This window comes from Nomascus leucogenys, chromosome 21 (genome assembly GCF_006542625.1).
Source record: "Nomascus leucogenys isolate Asia chromosome 21, Asia_NLE_v1, whole genome shotgun sequence".
Taxonomy (NCBI): domain Eukaryota; kingdom Metazoa; phylum Chordata; class Mammalia; order Primates; family Hylobatidae; genus Nomascus; species Nomascus leucogenys.
The window spans coordinates 78,120,791-78,137,744 of NC_044401.1; the positions used below are offsets into that span (position 1 = coordinate 78,120,791).

At 40.5% G+C, this 16,954-nt stretch overlaps 1 protein-coding gene across 19 annotated transcripts in view; it reads left to right on the forward strand.

Annotated features, from left to right (window-relative positions):
- CADPS (calcium dependent secretion activator) overlaps positions 1 to 16,682 on the forward strand; it is a 478,648-nt gene extending 461,966 nt beyond the window's left edge. For 18 of the 19 annotated variants that reach the window (XM_030801936.1, XM_030801937.1, XM_030801938.1 and 15 more), the window contains 2 exons: positions 11,914 to 12,018; positions 15,451 to 16,682. In XM_030801936.1, coding sequence (XP_030657796.1) covers positions 11,914 to 12,018; positions 15,451 to 15,630 — 285 coding nt within the window. In that variant the 3' untranslated portion in view covers positions 15,631 to 16,682. The remainder of the gene's footprint in view (positions 1 to 11,913; positions 12,019 to 15,450) is intronic. The other variant, XM_030801932.1, reaches the window with a different exon arrangement.
- Positions 16,683 to 16,954: the final 272 nt, after the last annotated feature.

The following is a 16,954-nucleotide window of genomic DNA, read 5'->3' on the forward strand; positions in this document are numbered from 1 at the left end:
TATTAGTATAACTGTTCCACGTAGGAGTTATTTTTCAGCAAAGGGCAAAAGCTTTGCCTGCCTTGCATTATTAGCCTAATTCTACTTAATTGTTTCCTAAAATAAGGGCTTCCTGAACACACATTCCAAACCTTAATAAGTCTGTTGTGGTGGGAGTGATTCTGGATGGAGAGCTGTTGCCCTTTTGGGCAACTGGGGTCTCAGGGCTGAGTATTGCTTGAGCAGATTTGGCTTGAAAAATTGGAGTGGGGGCTGGTGGATAAGGGACAGGGGAGTCTCTGTGAAAACATATGAGGTGACGTGCTACACAGTGTAAAAAAATGCATCCTTTTCTTGTTGTTTGGACCCAATCCTCTATGAGGATTCTCAGTTCTCATCTCTGGGCTTCATTTAATTCTATTTCGCAGATTTAGAAATGTTGGCCCCGTGGCATGTTTTAAATAAACCAAATAAATGACTGAGCAAATGCTACCAGATTTGTTCTTTGTTCTTCATAATCTCAAAATTCTGTGGAGCCTTGAGAGTTTGAGAAATTGCCTCAGTGCTGGGATTAAATGAAATGACCACACTCATCTTACAAAGAAATTTTTTGTTTTTTTAAAGTATGTTTGGGTGTGCCAGATTAGAATATGTACATTGCTGCATATCTGTTCTTTCTTAGGCAAAGTTTTGTTTTAAGTATGGGAAGTGATTTTTATTTCTCATCTTTCTTTTAATTGTCATAAAAGCACATAACAAAAAATGTACTGTCTTTTAACCATCTCTAAGTGTACAGTTCAATAGTATTATATAGATTCACAGTGTTGTGCAACCGATCTGTAGACGTCGTTTCATCTTGCAAAACTGGAACTCTCACCCATTAAACAACTCCCATTTACCCCTCCCCTTAGCCCCTTGTAACACTGTTCTACTTTCTGTTTCTATGAACTTGACTGTTCCAGATACCTCATATAAGTGGAATCATACAGTTTTTATCTTTTCGTGACTGATTTATTTCATTTAGCATAATGTCTTCAAGAGTTATCTATGTTGTAGCATGTGACAGGATTTCCTTCCTTTTTAAGGCTTAATAATATTCCGTTGTACGCATATACCCCATTTTGTTTACCCACTCATCCTCTGATGGACACTTGGGTTGCTTCTACCTTCCAGCTATTGTGAATAAAGCTGCTACGAACATCAATGTAGAAGTATCTCTTCTAGATCCTACTTTCAATGTTTTTGCATCTATACTCAAAAGTTCCACTTTTGAGTAAGTATAATGGTACTTACTCAGGTTGTGGAAACCGGAAAAGTGGTATTTGCTTTTGGGTTGGAGGTAGTACTCCTAACTGAAAATTCACATCGGTGCCTCTGCTTTCCCATCTTATGCCTTCCTGTCTTTAAGTTGGTATCAATGAGTTGAACTTTGGCTTAGTTTTCTCATTTGAAGATGGTACACCATTTCCAGCAATATCTTATGATTATTAGGAAAGATAGCCTTTCTGAGACCATCACACCTCCTCACTGATGACCACCCGCCATATTGAAAAGTGGGATTGGGTAGGATAAAGGGGGATTTTGTGACTTGTTGGGTTTTAGACAATCAGATTAATTCAGAAGCAACATACTTACTTGTATTCTGGTTTTGGCTAGCTAAAAATTCCCCACAAGATGTGTCTTCCAGAGAGAGACCCCTAGATAGTTCATATAAGCTAAGCTTTGGATTAAACTCCCCTGCTTGATTTGCTTTTAGAAAGGATCCTTCTGGACTCTTGCCTCCCCTTGAAATTTCCCCCATGCAACAGGACTGACTTGGGTTAGAAGGCTGAAATGCATTAAGTCAGGGGTCTACATGTGGATTCATCCTTTTAATCATTCGTTTGAAATTTTGATGCTAAAGAATTACTTATTACACCTTTTACAGAGTTGAAATTTGGTCATGAATAGATAACTGCTTATCTTAATAAAAAATCAAGATATTTAGGACCTTCTTAAGGGAGTTAAAATAATGCTCCCAAATGTTAAATCCGTTATACCTTCCTATAGAAGCAGCAAATATTTTAAGCAGTAACAATTTAAATATATCTTTTAAATTATTATGTCTTTTGCATTATCTCTTCCTAATGAGAAAAGGCTAAAGGCAAAAGAGGAGCTGAATTCTCTCAGCAGCAGGTTATAGGAAGCTATAGTCTCTGAAACTGTGGTTGTAGCACGTTGTCTCAGACTTCTCCGTCAGTGAGTCCTCAGGGAGCTGCCATCCAAACTTTAGGACCTGGCCATCCTGAAAAGCCACAGCACTGATAGCTTTGTAAAGACTTCAATGGCATGGGTTTTCAGGTATCCAAAGAATTATGGATGTTAAAAAAAAAAAAAAAAATCCTACCCTCAACTAAAAATGACACTTAGGGCAGCTGAGAAGGTCATTCTGATTATCTGTACCCTCTGATTTTGGTGTCTGATTAGAGCTTCGGTGTCTGATTATAGCTCTGTGCTGTTAGCTGCGCGTCCTGAAGCTGTGACTGGGAAATACCCATTTCTAAGAGCAGTTGTTTTGAAGGATGAATCCTGAATTATAGCAACACTCAAGTAAGGCAGAAGATTGTATCTTTCAACGGCATACTGGTTTTTGAACGCATTTGGATGATATGCCCTTTTAGAAAGTATTTGTTCAGCCCTTGGGAAGATTTGACAAATCTGGAAACTTGCTATGAACTGCGTGCCGTCCTTTAGTGCTTTGCCCACTTGGCATAGACGGCTTGAACGTGCCAGGGTTTCTTTGTCAGACCCTCTGTGAATCTGTGATTAGAATACTAAATACGGCCGGGCGCGGCGGCTCACACTTGTAATCCCAGCACTTTGGGAGGCCGAGGCGGGCGGATCGCGAGGTCAGGAGATCGAGACCACGGTGAAACCTCGTCTCTACTAAAAATACAAAAAAATTAGCCGGGCGTGGTGGCGGGCGCCTGTAGTCCCAGCTACTCGGAGAGGCTGAGGCAGGAGAATGGCGCGAACCCGGGAGGCGGAGCTTGCAGTGAGCCGAGATTGCGCCACTGCACTCCAGTCTGGGCGACAGAGCGAGACTCCGTCTCAAAAAAAAAAATAAAAACACCAAATACAACCAGATCCCGGGTGATCGTTAGACCTGAGAGACCCAGGGGGCTGTGGCATTTTGGCTTAGGCTAACGAAGCTATGGGGACTTTGGTGGAAGTGTAAAGAAACCCTGAATGATGCTTTTCACATGTTCTTAAATTACCCAAATTGTAAGGAAGAAATACGCATTGAAAGCTTCAAACATAAAATATTTCATTACAGTATTTCAATATAGCAATTGAAATAGGCTGTAGGGGTTTTTTCCCTTAACAAATAATAGTTCACTTTTATCACCAAAAACAAAATGAAGAACTTAGTCACATGGGTGTGGTCAAAGTATTATCTTCCTCTTTGACTCCTTGCCAACAAACAAAATGTTACTTCATTAGCCCCTCTAGGCAAGATGCTGTGCCAGTTTCTCTGAGGTGTGGCTGTGTTGGGTTAGAGAAAGGGAACTTTCCAGAGAAAATATAAAAATCCCCCAGCATTGAGTTCAGAAACACCGGCTGGTTACCAAACAGTTACCAAATTACCTGCTTGCTCAGGCATTTTCAGAAAAACAGAAGCTGCTCAAAAAGGTGGGGTTTGTTTGTTTGTTTGTTTGTTTCTTCAGAGACAGGGCTTTGCTCTGTTCTCCAGGCTGGAGTACAGTGGCACAATCATAGCACTGGAACCCCAAACCCCTGGGCTCAAGCAATCCTCCCACCTCAGCCTCCTGAGGAGCTAGGACTGCAGGCACACACCACCATTCTTGGCTAATTTTTAAATTTTTTGTAGAGACGGTGTCTCGCTGTGTTGCTCAGGCTGGTCTCAAACTCCTGGCTTCAGGTGATCCTCCCACTTTAGCCTCCCAAAGTGCTGGGATTACAGGCACTGTGAGCCACTGTGCTTGGCCTGCTGCTCAGAAAGTTTTGTACAACCGTGAGTAGCTCACACGTAAGGAGTTGTGATTTCTTATTTGGGAAGCCGGGTAGGACAACATGGCTCAGATAATAATACCCAATGCTTAGTATGTGCGTGGCACTCTTATAAGCACTCGGCACCGAATAACTCATTTAATCCTAAGTAGGTTTTATTATTATCTCCACTCACCAGATGAGAAAACTGAGGCACAGGGGTGTTAGGAATTTGTCAGGATCCAAACACAAGTGGTCTGAGTCAAGTGCATTTTCTTAGCCACAGGTTGCACTGCCTCTCAGAATTTTAAGTCGATGCTCCATCTCTTGCTAGCTGCTAGACCACTTTACTTCTGAGTCTCAGCTTCCTCATCTATGAAGTGAAATTGTGGATGATGATGAAGATTCAGCCACAGCACTGTTTAGAATTTAGACATGAAGTGCCCAGGCATTTAATGCTTTGCTTTCCTAATATAGATGGCTTGAACATGCCAGTTTCAAAGGAAATACATGTTTAGAAATGAACTAACAATAGAACTCAGTTCCTAGTGGATTTCAGCTATCACTCAGGATGGAGATACATTGGACTGAGTCACAAGTTTTCAATCAAAGAAGGTGTGTGAAGGTGTATGTTTCTGCATGGTATGGTTATTTGTTCTTAGGCCATTATTTTTTAAAGAGCTCGTTTTTATGATATTGGGCTAAATATTTCCCTCATTTATAGGCATGGGGCAACATATCTTGTCGGGAATATGTGTGTGTGTATATATGTATGTGTGTGTTGCTAAAAGTGATTTACTACAGTATGTGTGTTATACTTCAATAAAATTTTCCTGTGAAGAAAAAAGCAACACAGGAAGAACTGAGTTTGGATAAGACTATTTTCACTGGATTTGTGACTTTGCCTAAAATTCTTCTCTTCTAGTGCTTCCTGATGACATCTTTAATTTCACATGAGACAGTTTTTTTCCCCTGACATGAAAAGGCTCTACCATTTTGCTCTCCTTATTCACTAAAAATTTTAAAGCCTATGATATGTAATTTTTCAGAAATTTTGATCAATGTTATAGCTTTTCTATCTCTGAAACTCTGTTAGGAATATTCAATCATTGTGATGAAGGCAACTTTTCTAGTTTCTCCCACTAGCAATTGATGAGTTACCAACCTAAAATAGAAGAGGAGGTAGGATGATAGGGGACAAGAAAAATTATGTTAATGCTAGTCAAGAAATGGTAGCCTTCGGCCTCATTCACCTTTTTCTAATCATTTCCTTAAGAGTCAGCAATGATTATCTCTCATCCATCAGTTCTTAAGGCTGTTGAGTGGTTTTCCATGGGGATGCCCCTGAGTCCCCACACTCTGCTTAGCAACTTTCTATGTTCATAAAATGTAGAATCTGTCCAACACCAAGCCAAGCTCAGGCTCTAAGAGAAACAGTTTCAACAGCATTGTCCTACCCACGCACTTCTTTGAGAACTTCAAAGCTGAATGAATTTGCTCTAGGGACACCTAGGACTAGAGCTGTTTCTGTGTAACCAATCCATTACTTCTATAAAGTACCAAGTTGAATGCAAACCACTTTTATACAGATTTAGTGGTAAATAACCAACTTGAAACTTGTCCCATCACTTACTAGTTGTGTGACCATAGGCTGCTTATGTAACCTATCTATGCCCTTTTCTCTCATCTACAAAGCGAGGCTGTTAATAGTGTCAACATCTTGAGTTCAATTCAATGATTAAACTATATAATGCTTGTAGTATATTTCGTGCAGTGCCTGAACATTAGAAGGGCTCCGTGTTCAATGAGTAGCCAACTATTCTTATGAATTGTACATGCACGTGAGTGCATATGGGTGTGTATTAGGAATCCTGTATGCATGCCTTACAGGACACACTACTGTTTTGCTGAAAACAGTAGACTCTAAAGTCCTACGGAATGGTCTGGTCTGACAAGGGTTTGTGTAAGTTAAAGGGATAAATTACTCTTGTGACGAGTATGAAAATACAGTCAGTGGTTCTATCTCCTCTCAGCCACTACTCCTTGTTTCCACTGCCACTCATCTGTGATATACGACTTGTTCTGAAAACAAATGTACCATTAACAGTAATGTCTTTGTAGGATATCAAATTAACATCAAGATGTTGGGGGTCAGGAATTAAGACTCATGTAAATGAGAGTGGCTGTCATGACAGAAGACAGAACTGCAGTAGCGATCATTGTAGCAACACTCTATATAGCTGATTAGATAGTGTCCAGAGCTAAATGAAAGCCCATTTTCTGTGAATCCCATAATGTCCAATAAGGTGTTAATTAGTCATCTTGTCTCTCAAGCCTAATCTCTTCCAGGGGGTAAAGTTTCCAGGGGAACAGTGAACCCAAGAGCAGGGCTAGGAAGAGATAAGTGAGCAACTTTTCTATCACAAAATTTAAGGGAGAACCAAAAAATATAGTAACCAAGATAAATAATATTTTAATACAACATTTTTACAAAATCAAAATTAGTGCAAAAAATCCATGATGACTGAAATATCAAAATTTTCATTAAAGACAGGATCTGATCCTGCACTTGTACAACCCTGCCCTACTCCCTCACCCTAATCCTGGCCTTAGTTAACCAGAATGTTAGAGAAGAAATATTTTATGTTTAAAGATTTCTCTTCATGAAGTCAGTATGTTTGCAGGGCAAAATGGGTGACCCAAGTGTATCTGCATATTAATGATCTAAGCTTCTTACTAGAAAGGGAGGATCAAAAAAATGTCTTTCTGTCACATATTGAAAGTATGTCCATGGGCCAGGTGCAGTGGCTCATACCTGTAATCCCAGCACTTTGGGAGGCCAACATGGGCAGATCACCTGACGTCAGGGGTTCAAGACCAGCCTGGCCAACATGGCAAAACCCCATCTCTAGTAAAAATACAAAAAATTAGCTGGACATGGTGGCTTGTACCTGTAGTCCCAGCTACTCAGGCTGAGGCAGGAGAATCACTTGAACCTGGGAGACAGAGGTTGCAGTGAGCCAAGATCATGCCACTGCACTCCAGCCTGAACACAGAGCAAGACTCTGTCTCAAAAAAAGAAAAACAAACAAAAAGAAAGTATATCCATGATGTTTCTGAGAGGAATAACAACAGTGGATAAATTTTATTGAGTCCTTACTATGTGACACTCACTCTGCTAGGCCCTCCACATAAATGATTTCTTTCTTTTTTTTTTTTTTTTTTTGGGGGGACAGAGTCTCGCTCTGTTGCCCAGGCTGGAGTGCAGTGGCGCAATCTCGGCTCACTGCAAGCTCCGCCTCCCGGGTTCACGCCATTCTCCTGCCTCAGCCTCTCCTAGTAGCTGGGACTACAGGTGCCCGCCACCACGCCCGGCTAATTTTTTTTTGTATTTTTAGTAGAGATGGGGTTTCACCGTGGTCTCAATCTCCTGACCTCGTGATCCGCCCGCCTCGGCCTCCCAAAGTGCTGGAATTACAAGCGTGAGCCACTGCGCCCGGCCCATAAATGATTTCTTTCAATGCTCACAGTAATCCCATGAAGCGAGTACTGGTATTAACCCCAAAAGGAGACTGAGGGTCAGAGAATTATGTAATTTCCTTGAGGTTACCCAGCTAATAAGTAGCCAATGTAGAGTGAAGCTGTAACTCACCCCACAGGGTTTGAGAAATCACTCATTCTGTATCTGAATCTTTTTAATTCAAGACGTAAGTCTAGGTCAATATAGTTTAAAATATGCTTTATGAACCCAAAGTTTGGATGATGAGCTACCAGAAAAAACTTTACAACACAACTGCATGGTGAAGGAGCTACTTGTGTGTCCTGTAAGGCATGCATACAATTCCAGAAATATTCCAATGGGAATAATTTTCTTCACCACCACATGACTTTCCCTGGTAACGTGTTCCGCTTTCTCCCTTGTTTTGGGGAATCTTTTAGGTTGAGAGAGGGAGAGAAAAAAGAGAAGAAAGATGATGATGATGATGATGATGATGATGATGATGATGATGATGATGATTGCAGTGGTGGAGGTGGTGGTAGCTAACATTTATTAAGGCCTTATCATGTGCCAAATGCCGTTGTGAGCGCTTTATGAGCATGATTTCATTTACCCATCAGAAAAAGCCTATAAAAGGCTAGTTAGTCCCCATTTTCATCAGGAAACTGAGTCTCTGAGAACGTAAGTAACTTGCCCAAGATCACAAACCCAGGTGGATGTTAGGGCCTGTGCTCTTAACCACTACAGTGTAGAAAGAAAGAAGAATTAAGTGGCAAATTTTTAGATAAGCCTTCCAGCTTCTTTTAAATAGAGCCTTCAGATCCAGTTCAGCTACTGAAGAGGTTCCCACCTTTCCAAAGGCCCTGTTGTCTATGATGGGCATCCTTTTGGGTGACAAGTTCAAAACCTTCACAGAATTTTCCCCAGAGGGCATATTTTAAAGGTGCCCAGGCTGTTGGGGTCTTTATTTCTTTAGTGCTTTTTTTTTTTAGGATTAAAATAGCTTTATTTAGCAAGTTTCAAATTAATATGCTTGAATTAATGGGAGGCAGTAAAGGAGTAGAAATTATACTTAAATACTTAGTACATGTCGTCAGCCCACAATTCTTATTTCTACAGACTTAGAGTATATTTTACCGAAAAGTTAGTGCCCAGGTGTTAGGGTAGCTCTGGAAAAGGCATATCCGAACCAAGGACTAAACAAAATAGGGAGCACTTAAAATATTTTATTATTTTCCTCTTTTGAAGAATCATAACAAATCTGCTGCATTCCCATCCATCTCAAATAAAGCAAACCCGATTAATAAGCACTGTGAGCCCTGTGAGGAAGAGCAGAACAACCCAGACACCAAGGATTGTGCTGATAAATGTTTAATGACTGGCTTTCTGGGAGGGAGAAAGCCCTGGTTTGTGGCATTTGCCAATTCCCATGATGAAAAAATCCCCCACGAAGGCCTATTTCTAGCTATCAATGTGATATCCCTGAACGCGGATTTGGGAAGAGATGTGCAAGATCGGCTGTCATGACCGGCAAACACACTGCTCCATCCCTTAGGAAGGAGGAACGGAAGACAGTCCGCTCTTTCAATGCAGTGGCTATCCTGGAGAGCTGCTGCTTCTGGAGGCACTCACTGTGTGACATTGGCAAGTCACTTCACCTCTCTGGGCCTTTGTTTCCTCCTCTATAACAGATAACGTGGAAGATCCCCTGTACCTCTAACATTTTAAAGTTCTAGAAGGCAGTGCCTCCTGCTTTTTCCGACATCCAAATGCCTTGAAGCGCCTTTCTGGAAAACCAAGTTAGCACTGTGCTGCATCCAAAAGTGCCTCCAATTTCATCTCCTGAGCATAAGGTTTGGAAAGGAGTGACTTACTCCCTTTTGCCTCTTTAAATGTGTAGCCAATGGGGCATCATACATTTTTTACACTTCTTTTGCTAGATGTGAGATCCAGGAAGGAAAGCATGGATGTTCCAGGGCTTTCTTGTTCTCCTCGGGTGGGAGGCTGCGTGTGATGCACTGATTCATTGCTGTGTGCAATTTCTACCTCCCTACCCTTTCGGCAGCCGAGCAAGATTGTTGATAGTTTCCTACCTTTTTATTTTTATTTTTATTTTTTACTACTAGAAACCATTTACAAGAGTGGGAACTGCTTACATAAAATGGAGGGGCGGCAGGGGGTTGCGTTATTTTTTTTTTTTTTCCCCTGAAAGGTGGCACGTCTCTCAGCAAAGAGAAAAAGGCATGTTGCACAAGGCTTGCTGGCAGTGATATAAGCCAGCGCCGGTTTGCCTGTTGTCACAGCCAAAGCAAAATGCCACCTCTGCCTAGAAGCCAGAGTGCCACACTCCTCTTTTGTGTCCCTGAGATGTACCCATCATGAGGCCCTGGAATTGTAGGTTTGGCCAGGAGGTTGCCAGGATTGCTGGAAGGTCATCTTCCAATCCCAGGAGGCTGGGGGTAAGGGGAGGTTGATCATAGTTCTCAAAATAGATCTGTTGAGCACCCCAGATTACATGTCAGCTACAACCAGTAAATGTGGAATTTGAGGCCTGGGGTTAGCACAAGAGAGCCCCCCAGTTGCCAGGAGTAAGGTAGGGCTGCCAGAATACCAGTGACCCAGTGATCACCCTGTCCCTGGGCCCCTTCTTAACAAACCCAGATGCAGTGACAGTAAAAGCTCCAGAATCCCAAGGCAGGAGGTGCCAAAAACACCCCCCAACAACCACTACCAAAAAAAATTTTTCAGTAAAATGTTCTCACCCCTAGAGGGGAAAACCTGTCCATGCCTGAAGCAGCTTGACCCCAGCAAACACCCTGCCTCCATGGAGTGAACTGCAAATCTCAAAAAAAAAAAAAAAAAAAAAAATCTACTTCCTACCCCTCCTGCTCCCTGGGGAGGGACAGAAGGTTCCTAAAACTGACAGTTTCGCCTCCATGATCTTTAAAAGAGCAGAAGTTGGCTGTGAGGCTGCAGTGCTGCCTCGATTGGGGTAGTGTGGTCTCTGTTGCGGCTGGGCTCCAAGGAGAGCCACAATTGGCTCCGATGAGGAAGGAGCCTAGAAATGAAAGATTGCAAAGAGGGCTTCTGTACGCCATGGCTGAGACTGTGTCGTTTCTTGCAAGGTGAAACTTGGCAGTTCTACCTTGCAAGTAAAAACCTAAATTAATTTTTTTTAAAAGAAATTAAGTCAGAAACAAGGCTTCGGAAAAACTGTGAGTGTTAGGCATAAACTGATTTTGGATGATCTTTAGGTGAGAAAGGGTGGAGTTACCATCAGAAACATGTTTTTATTTATGCTTTTCGAATCCCCACTGGTGTGCGATGTGTGTGTGCGCGCGCGTGCATGTGCGTGTGTATTGGTTAGCATGAGAGTATGCATCATCTCAATTCTCTAACCAGTCTTTCTTTTTTGCATCTTTTCTGTGCACAGTTCATATAGATCCCCTATAAATAAATATATAGGTCCATCCACACCTTTTCATTTTATTTGTAAATTGTTTGGTATACGCCGCAGAGCGTAATGAAACCTGGTGAAGTTTAAAAGATTAGATTTTTTTTTATACTGACACTTCATAACACTGTTCATATGTCTCCGAGTGAGATTTATGAATATATGAGCAGTACTGCAAAATTATACTGCACCAGAGACTTCCTGCACCACAGGGGTGGCAGTCTAAAGTGACACAGCTTCAAGCATTTTTCACAGACAAGAAGCAAAATTTAACCCCCTTAAGGGGAAGTATGATTTCAACAGCTTGAAATGAGCTCATTTGTAGATAGTTTTTTTTTCTCTCATCTTCCATAATTTTTTGGTGTTAAGATTAAAACAGATTGCACAGCCAATGTAAGGGCACATAAGCTGCCCAGAGTACAGTTTGGCCCTTAAAGAGAAATCTTCATTCATTGTCTTTATCAGCACTCCTCAATCAGGTAAATGAAGATAAACTTGCCCCTAAATTCCTAAGGCTCTCAGCCCAATTTCCAGTATTGTACTTAGCAGACAGGGTGTGGAATTTTCAAACGGTAAGTGGCAAGGAACATCAATTAATCCAGTGGAGAAGCCTTCATCTCTCTGGCACCGAAGACAATGACATTAGGAAATAATTAGTGTCTTGAATATAAATGGTGTAAAATTGTCCAATAAAAAAGATAATCAGAAGAGCGAAAGATGGTCTCTATGAATTGAAACATAGGAAGTGTCTGTCATGGAAGAGTTCAATTAGATTCAAAGTCCTAACTGGTCTGTCTTAGATTGGTCCAGTATCCAGTACCCTGTAATTTTGTATAAACTAATGTTCATTAATCTCTATGCTCTCAAATTCTCTTTAACCATTTTGTTTCCTCCTGCAACAGAGTGGGGTACTCAAACATTGCCTGCTCTCTCTCTGCCCTATAAATGCTCCATGATGTATTGGCTGGAGAACTTTTGTCTCTTTTTTCAGCAATGGTACAACAGCTCCATGAACGTGATCTGCACCTGGTTGACGGACCGGATGGACTTACAGCTTCACATTTATCAGTTGAAAACACTAATTAGGATGGTAAAGGTAAAAGAAAAAATAATTATTCTTTGCAAATGGCTTACTGAAATATATTTCACTGGCAAGCTGCAAAGCTTGCTTAACACAAAGAATATTAGTTTACATATAAAATAGTATCTCATACAAGAAAAACCTATGCAATTGTTTTGTGATGCATGATAAATGTGTTACTCAGACAGCAAAGGGAAATTTAATACAAATGAATTTGATATCTTTTTCCAGAGAGGAAAAATACTTTGTTTTGCCATGCAAAAATACTGCAGAGGCCATCGTGTCCTTTGCATTAGACTTTCAAAAACTGGCTTTTGGTGCCATTATGTTAATCACATCCATTACCAATTTCATTTATAGTTTAATTAAATAAAATGTTGCCACTATTAATTTAATAGAAATATTTACCCCCAGCTATTTCTAAATATGTCCTGTGATCATTATCAGAATGCAAATCAATATTGTTCTCATAGTTAATTGAAGTAGTTCGTCTTACAATGCGTGTACACAATCAAATGTAAAGGATCACAAAGGTGAGATAACTTGTTCTCGTGTGTGTGCCTTGGACTAATGATAATTACTTCAGCGTGAAATCTCAGTGGTTTACATGAAATAATAAGATCACAGAAGGGGGTAAATACGTTTTTGATCATTTCAGTTTCCATTTGATGCTTCACCATAGAGGGTTTTAAAACATTCGTATGCAAAAATCTCATTCAAAGCACAAAGTCCTTTAAAATATTTTAACAATAAACGTAGCTGAATGTCTATTTCTTAACAGTTTGCCAAAAGTCCCTGCAACACCCACTCCTGGGTACTCCACCCCCACCCCGTTTCTTAGTCTCTTTTGGATCAGCACCATTTCACTTTACCCCAGTGCTGACTTACAACCAATTGCTGTTCCCTTGTGTGTAATTAAGGAGAATTATTATTATCTGCATTTGATCTCACAAAGCATCCACCCGGGAAAGGTTATAGACAGCAGTGTATTACAGCTCTTAAAAAAGGAATGTATACACTTAGACTATGGACCCAGCCTCATTTTCACATTTTTTTACTTCAGTTCCTTAGGACCAGCTCAATAGTCAAGCGGTCGCCTGACCACTTGAATTCCATTTTCTGTGCATAAATACACTTTGGGGAAATTTTCTGTTTGACCCTTACTGGGTAGACATGAAAAGAAGATATAATTTTCATACTTAAAAATTATCTTCCCATTATTTCTATTTCCAGATTGGTGTTGGAAATTAACAATATTTTATGAAGGAAAAATGTAAGTCAGAGGGGAGGTTTAATCTTAGCCTTTTGCCAAAACAAAAAAAAAAAAATGTGATATGAACCACAGAGAACGGATACAGAAATGTCACTGCCAAAGGAACCCCTTCACTTTAGCAAAAAGTGGGTTCCTTCAGCTTACCCGATGCCACAACTCGGAGCTATGAAGCAGAATTCACAACCTTTAAACCAAGAACATCACCCAGAGGCCTCCTCCTCCAGGGCAAATTTCCAAGGATAATTGGCTTTCTTTCTTGCATGAACAGCCACTTCATTTATTCATCCATTCATTCATTATTCAGCAAGCATTTATTTATTCATTCAACATTGGATAAATATTAGGTGGGCCTCTACTTGTATATTACCAGATGGAGGATTCAAAAATGATGAGATGTGGTCTCTGCACTTAGGCATTGAGAGTCTAGTTGGTATACACATTGCTATGGAATTTGAATAAAAGAGAGAATACTCAAATGCTTTTTACCTTTATTTTCCCCATCATATTCTGGCAACAATTATGTTATTCTAAGTGGCAACAGAACAAATGATTGAAAAGTACATAAATTTAAGTTAATTTTGTAGATATCTGGTCCACACCATGCCTAACGTTCACTCTGTCTCTTACCCGTCCCCACCAAAGTGAAAACACAGTTCAGGTAGCTGTCTAGCTTCCTCCTCTCAGCGAGCCTTGCAGGTTGATGCATGACTGAGGATAACCTTATAATTTACTGTCTAAACCAGATTACTCTTTTGTTATTGGACTTCAGTAAGCCAAACTGGGTTCACTCATTAACTCTATAGTCATTACAACATGTGACCTTCAAGAGGGGTTGACACTGTGATTGTTGCTATCATGACCACATTAGATGGACCATTAAAAATAGAAATAATGGGCCGGGCACGATGGCTCACGCCTGTAATCCCAGCACTTTGGGAGGCCGAGGTGGGCGGATCACAAGGTCAGGAGATCGAGACCATCCTGGCCAACATGGTGAATCCCCGTCTCTACTAAAAATATAAAAATTAGCTGGGCATGGTGGTGTGCTACTCAGGAGGCTGAGGCAGGAGAATCGTTTGAACCCGGGGGGTGGAGGTTGCAGTGAGCCGAGATCGCTTCGCTGCACTCCAGCCTGGGCGACAGAGCGAGACGCCATCTCGAAAAAAAAAAAAGAAAAAGAAGAAATAATGATGGGAGTGGTGTTGATGTATCTTAGCATTCCTTATCTTGCCCCTTTAGCAAGTTTCCTATATCAATAGGAGAAACAAACAGTAGAATCAGTAGCTGAAATGATATGCAGTGTGATGAGGAGAGTTGTAGTTAGAGACCTTTAAAAAAAAAAAATTACAAAGTAGACAACAGCCAGATGCTTCTGGTGATATTCAATTAACACTGAAGGATTTCTAGAAAAACAGTCCTTGAGATACCTAAAGAAATCTGAGAGAAACTGCCTGAAGGATCAAAGAAAGAACTTGTGGTGCAGTAATACCAAGCCATTGTTCTTGAAAAAGAGCCAAATTTCTTCCCTGAGACCATGAAGTTGTGAACGGGATACAGTTCTTTCCCAAGGAGATAAGAAATGAGTCACATGCCTGCAACATATTGATGAGGCATTAGCGCTCCATCTTTCTCATAATTGTCGCTGCCTGTAATAGGTTTCATATACCAACATACATATGTCTGTCTTGTGAATGAGACAGAGGGATATCAGTACAGCTTATGCAGTTACAAGACTCAAAAATACTGAAACAAGACTGCAGCAGAAATCACAAAATACCATAATCACTCAATCAATTATTTATATGTTATAGCCCCTTCCTGTGTCTATCATATTATATTACACTAACCTAAGAGAAAGAACCAGTCCACAAAAAGGAACCAAAACAATTATGGAACATTTCCCTTTATGGAACTGAATAAACACAACCTTATGTTCTTTGCTTTGTCTCATCTAATATAGTTTATCCTGTCACTATTTCTCATTTTCTGTCATTCAAAGGATCTCAGTTTTCAATACAAGTGAAATCTAAGCACAGTGGCTTTTTATTTGACAATGCATAAAGTGTGATATTTAGCTGAAGGTCAGTGCTCTCACACCCACACCTGCTTTTACCTTCTCCCTCCCCATCATGGAGATGAGATCTCTGTTATCACTGTATCTTTTCCCTCCTTAGAAAACCTACAGAGATTTCCGATTGCAAGGGGTCCTGGACTCCACCTTAAACAGCAAGACCTATGAAACGATCCGGAACCGTCTCACTGTGGAGGAAGCCACAGCATCAGTGAGTGAAGGTGGGGGACTGCAGGGGATCAGCATGAAGGACAGCGATGAGGAAGATGAAGAAGACGATTAGACCATTTGGTCCTGGAGTCCGCTGGGATAGAGTCCTGTAATCAGTGCATGTCCTTAGTCTGTTAGTTAAACCCATTAGGGAATTTTCTGTCAACTATCATGCCCATGAGATGTTTATCAATACAACTGCCATTTTAGCTATGTGGTACCAAGATTAGCAAATGACCTTCATATCCACTGATCTCCTGATGTCCATGTCTATATGTTTACAAGCAATATGGAGCACCATTCTTTAAATACTGTTCATGGAGAATACGTAGTCTAACCACTAGGCGTGTCCCTGTTATCAGCAAAGATCAATGATGCTTCATTCATGTACTATGTATGCATTGGTGGTAAATGGATGTGAGGGTGAGTACACCAAGTACATTCACTTTGTTTCACGTATGTGGATGCCAGTTAATTAAATGGGTACCTAAATAAATTAATTAAAATACATAGATCTGCTTTGTGTTATTTTTTTTAGAAAAACAAAAGGCAAGTCTCCAACAATCAACTTTTGATTCTTTCTGTTCCCCTAAAACTAAAAAATGAACCCCTTGTGTCCTTGTTAACCCGTCCTTTCATTTACTTATATAATTAGCCAAAAAAAAGGATGGTTCCATACCAATGGATTTATTCTCTTAATTGCCACGGCAAGGGGGCGATCCTATCACGACTTAACATCAAGCGCACAGTTCAGAACTACTGTCTTCTGTCAAAGTTTCTCCTCTTAAATGTTATTTTGCTTTTATGTCTCAACTGTGTATGTAAAAAAAAGGAATATTTAAATTACAACCCTAGACTAAAAATGTGTTTATAATAAGATGTGGATATTTCCTTCAGTAGATTGTAACCATAATTTAAATTATTTTGTTCCACACTGTTTTTTATATCTGTCATGTACATTGCATTTTGATCCGTAACTGCACAACCCTGGGGTTTGCTGCGGAGCTATTTCTTTCTATGTAAAGTAGTGGATCCATCTTGCTTTTGCCTTATATAAAGCCTACAGTTATGGAAGTGTGGAAAACTGTGGCTTCTCAATAAATATTCAAATGTCCTAAGAATATACGTTTGGGTCTGTCTTTCTCTGTCTCCTTTGAATGCCAGAACTGAAACACAACAAGAAGAAATAGGAAAGGGGAGGGAAGAGGTAATTTTTGTAGAGTGTTCTTGAAACTGTTGGAGTGGGTCGTTTTCAAATGCTCGTAGTTCTCCATGAGAGACTGCCTAAAATTCCGTTAATTCAGACTCCACTAATTCAGAATCCGTGGGCATTTGGACATGTTGGACAGATTACGCTTGCATTATAGGATAAATAAGGGTTTGCTAAGCAAGTAAGT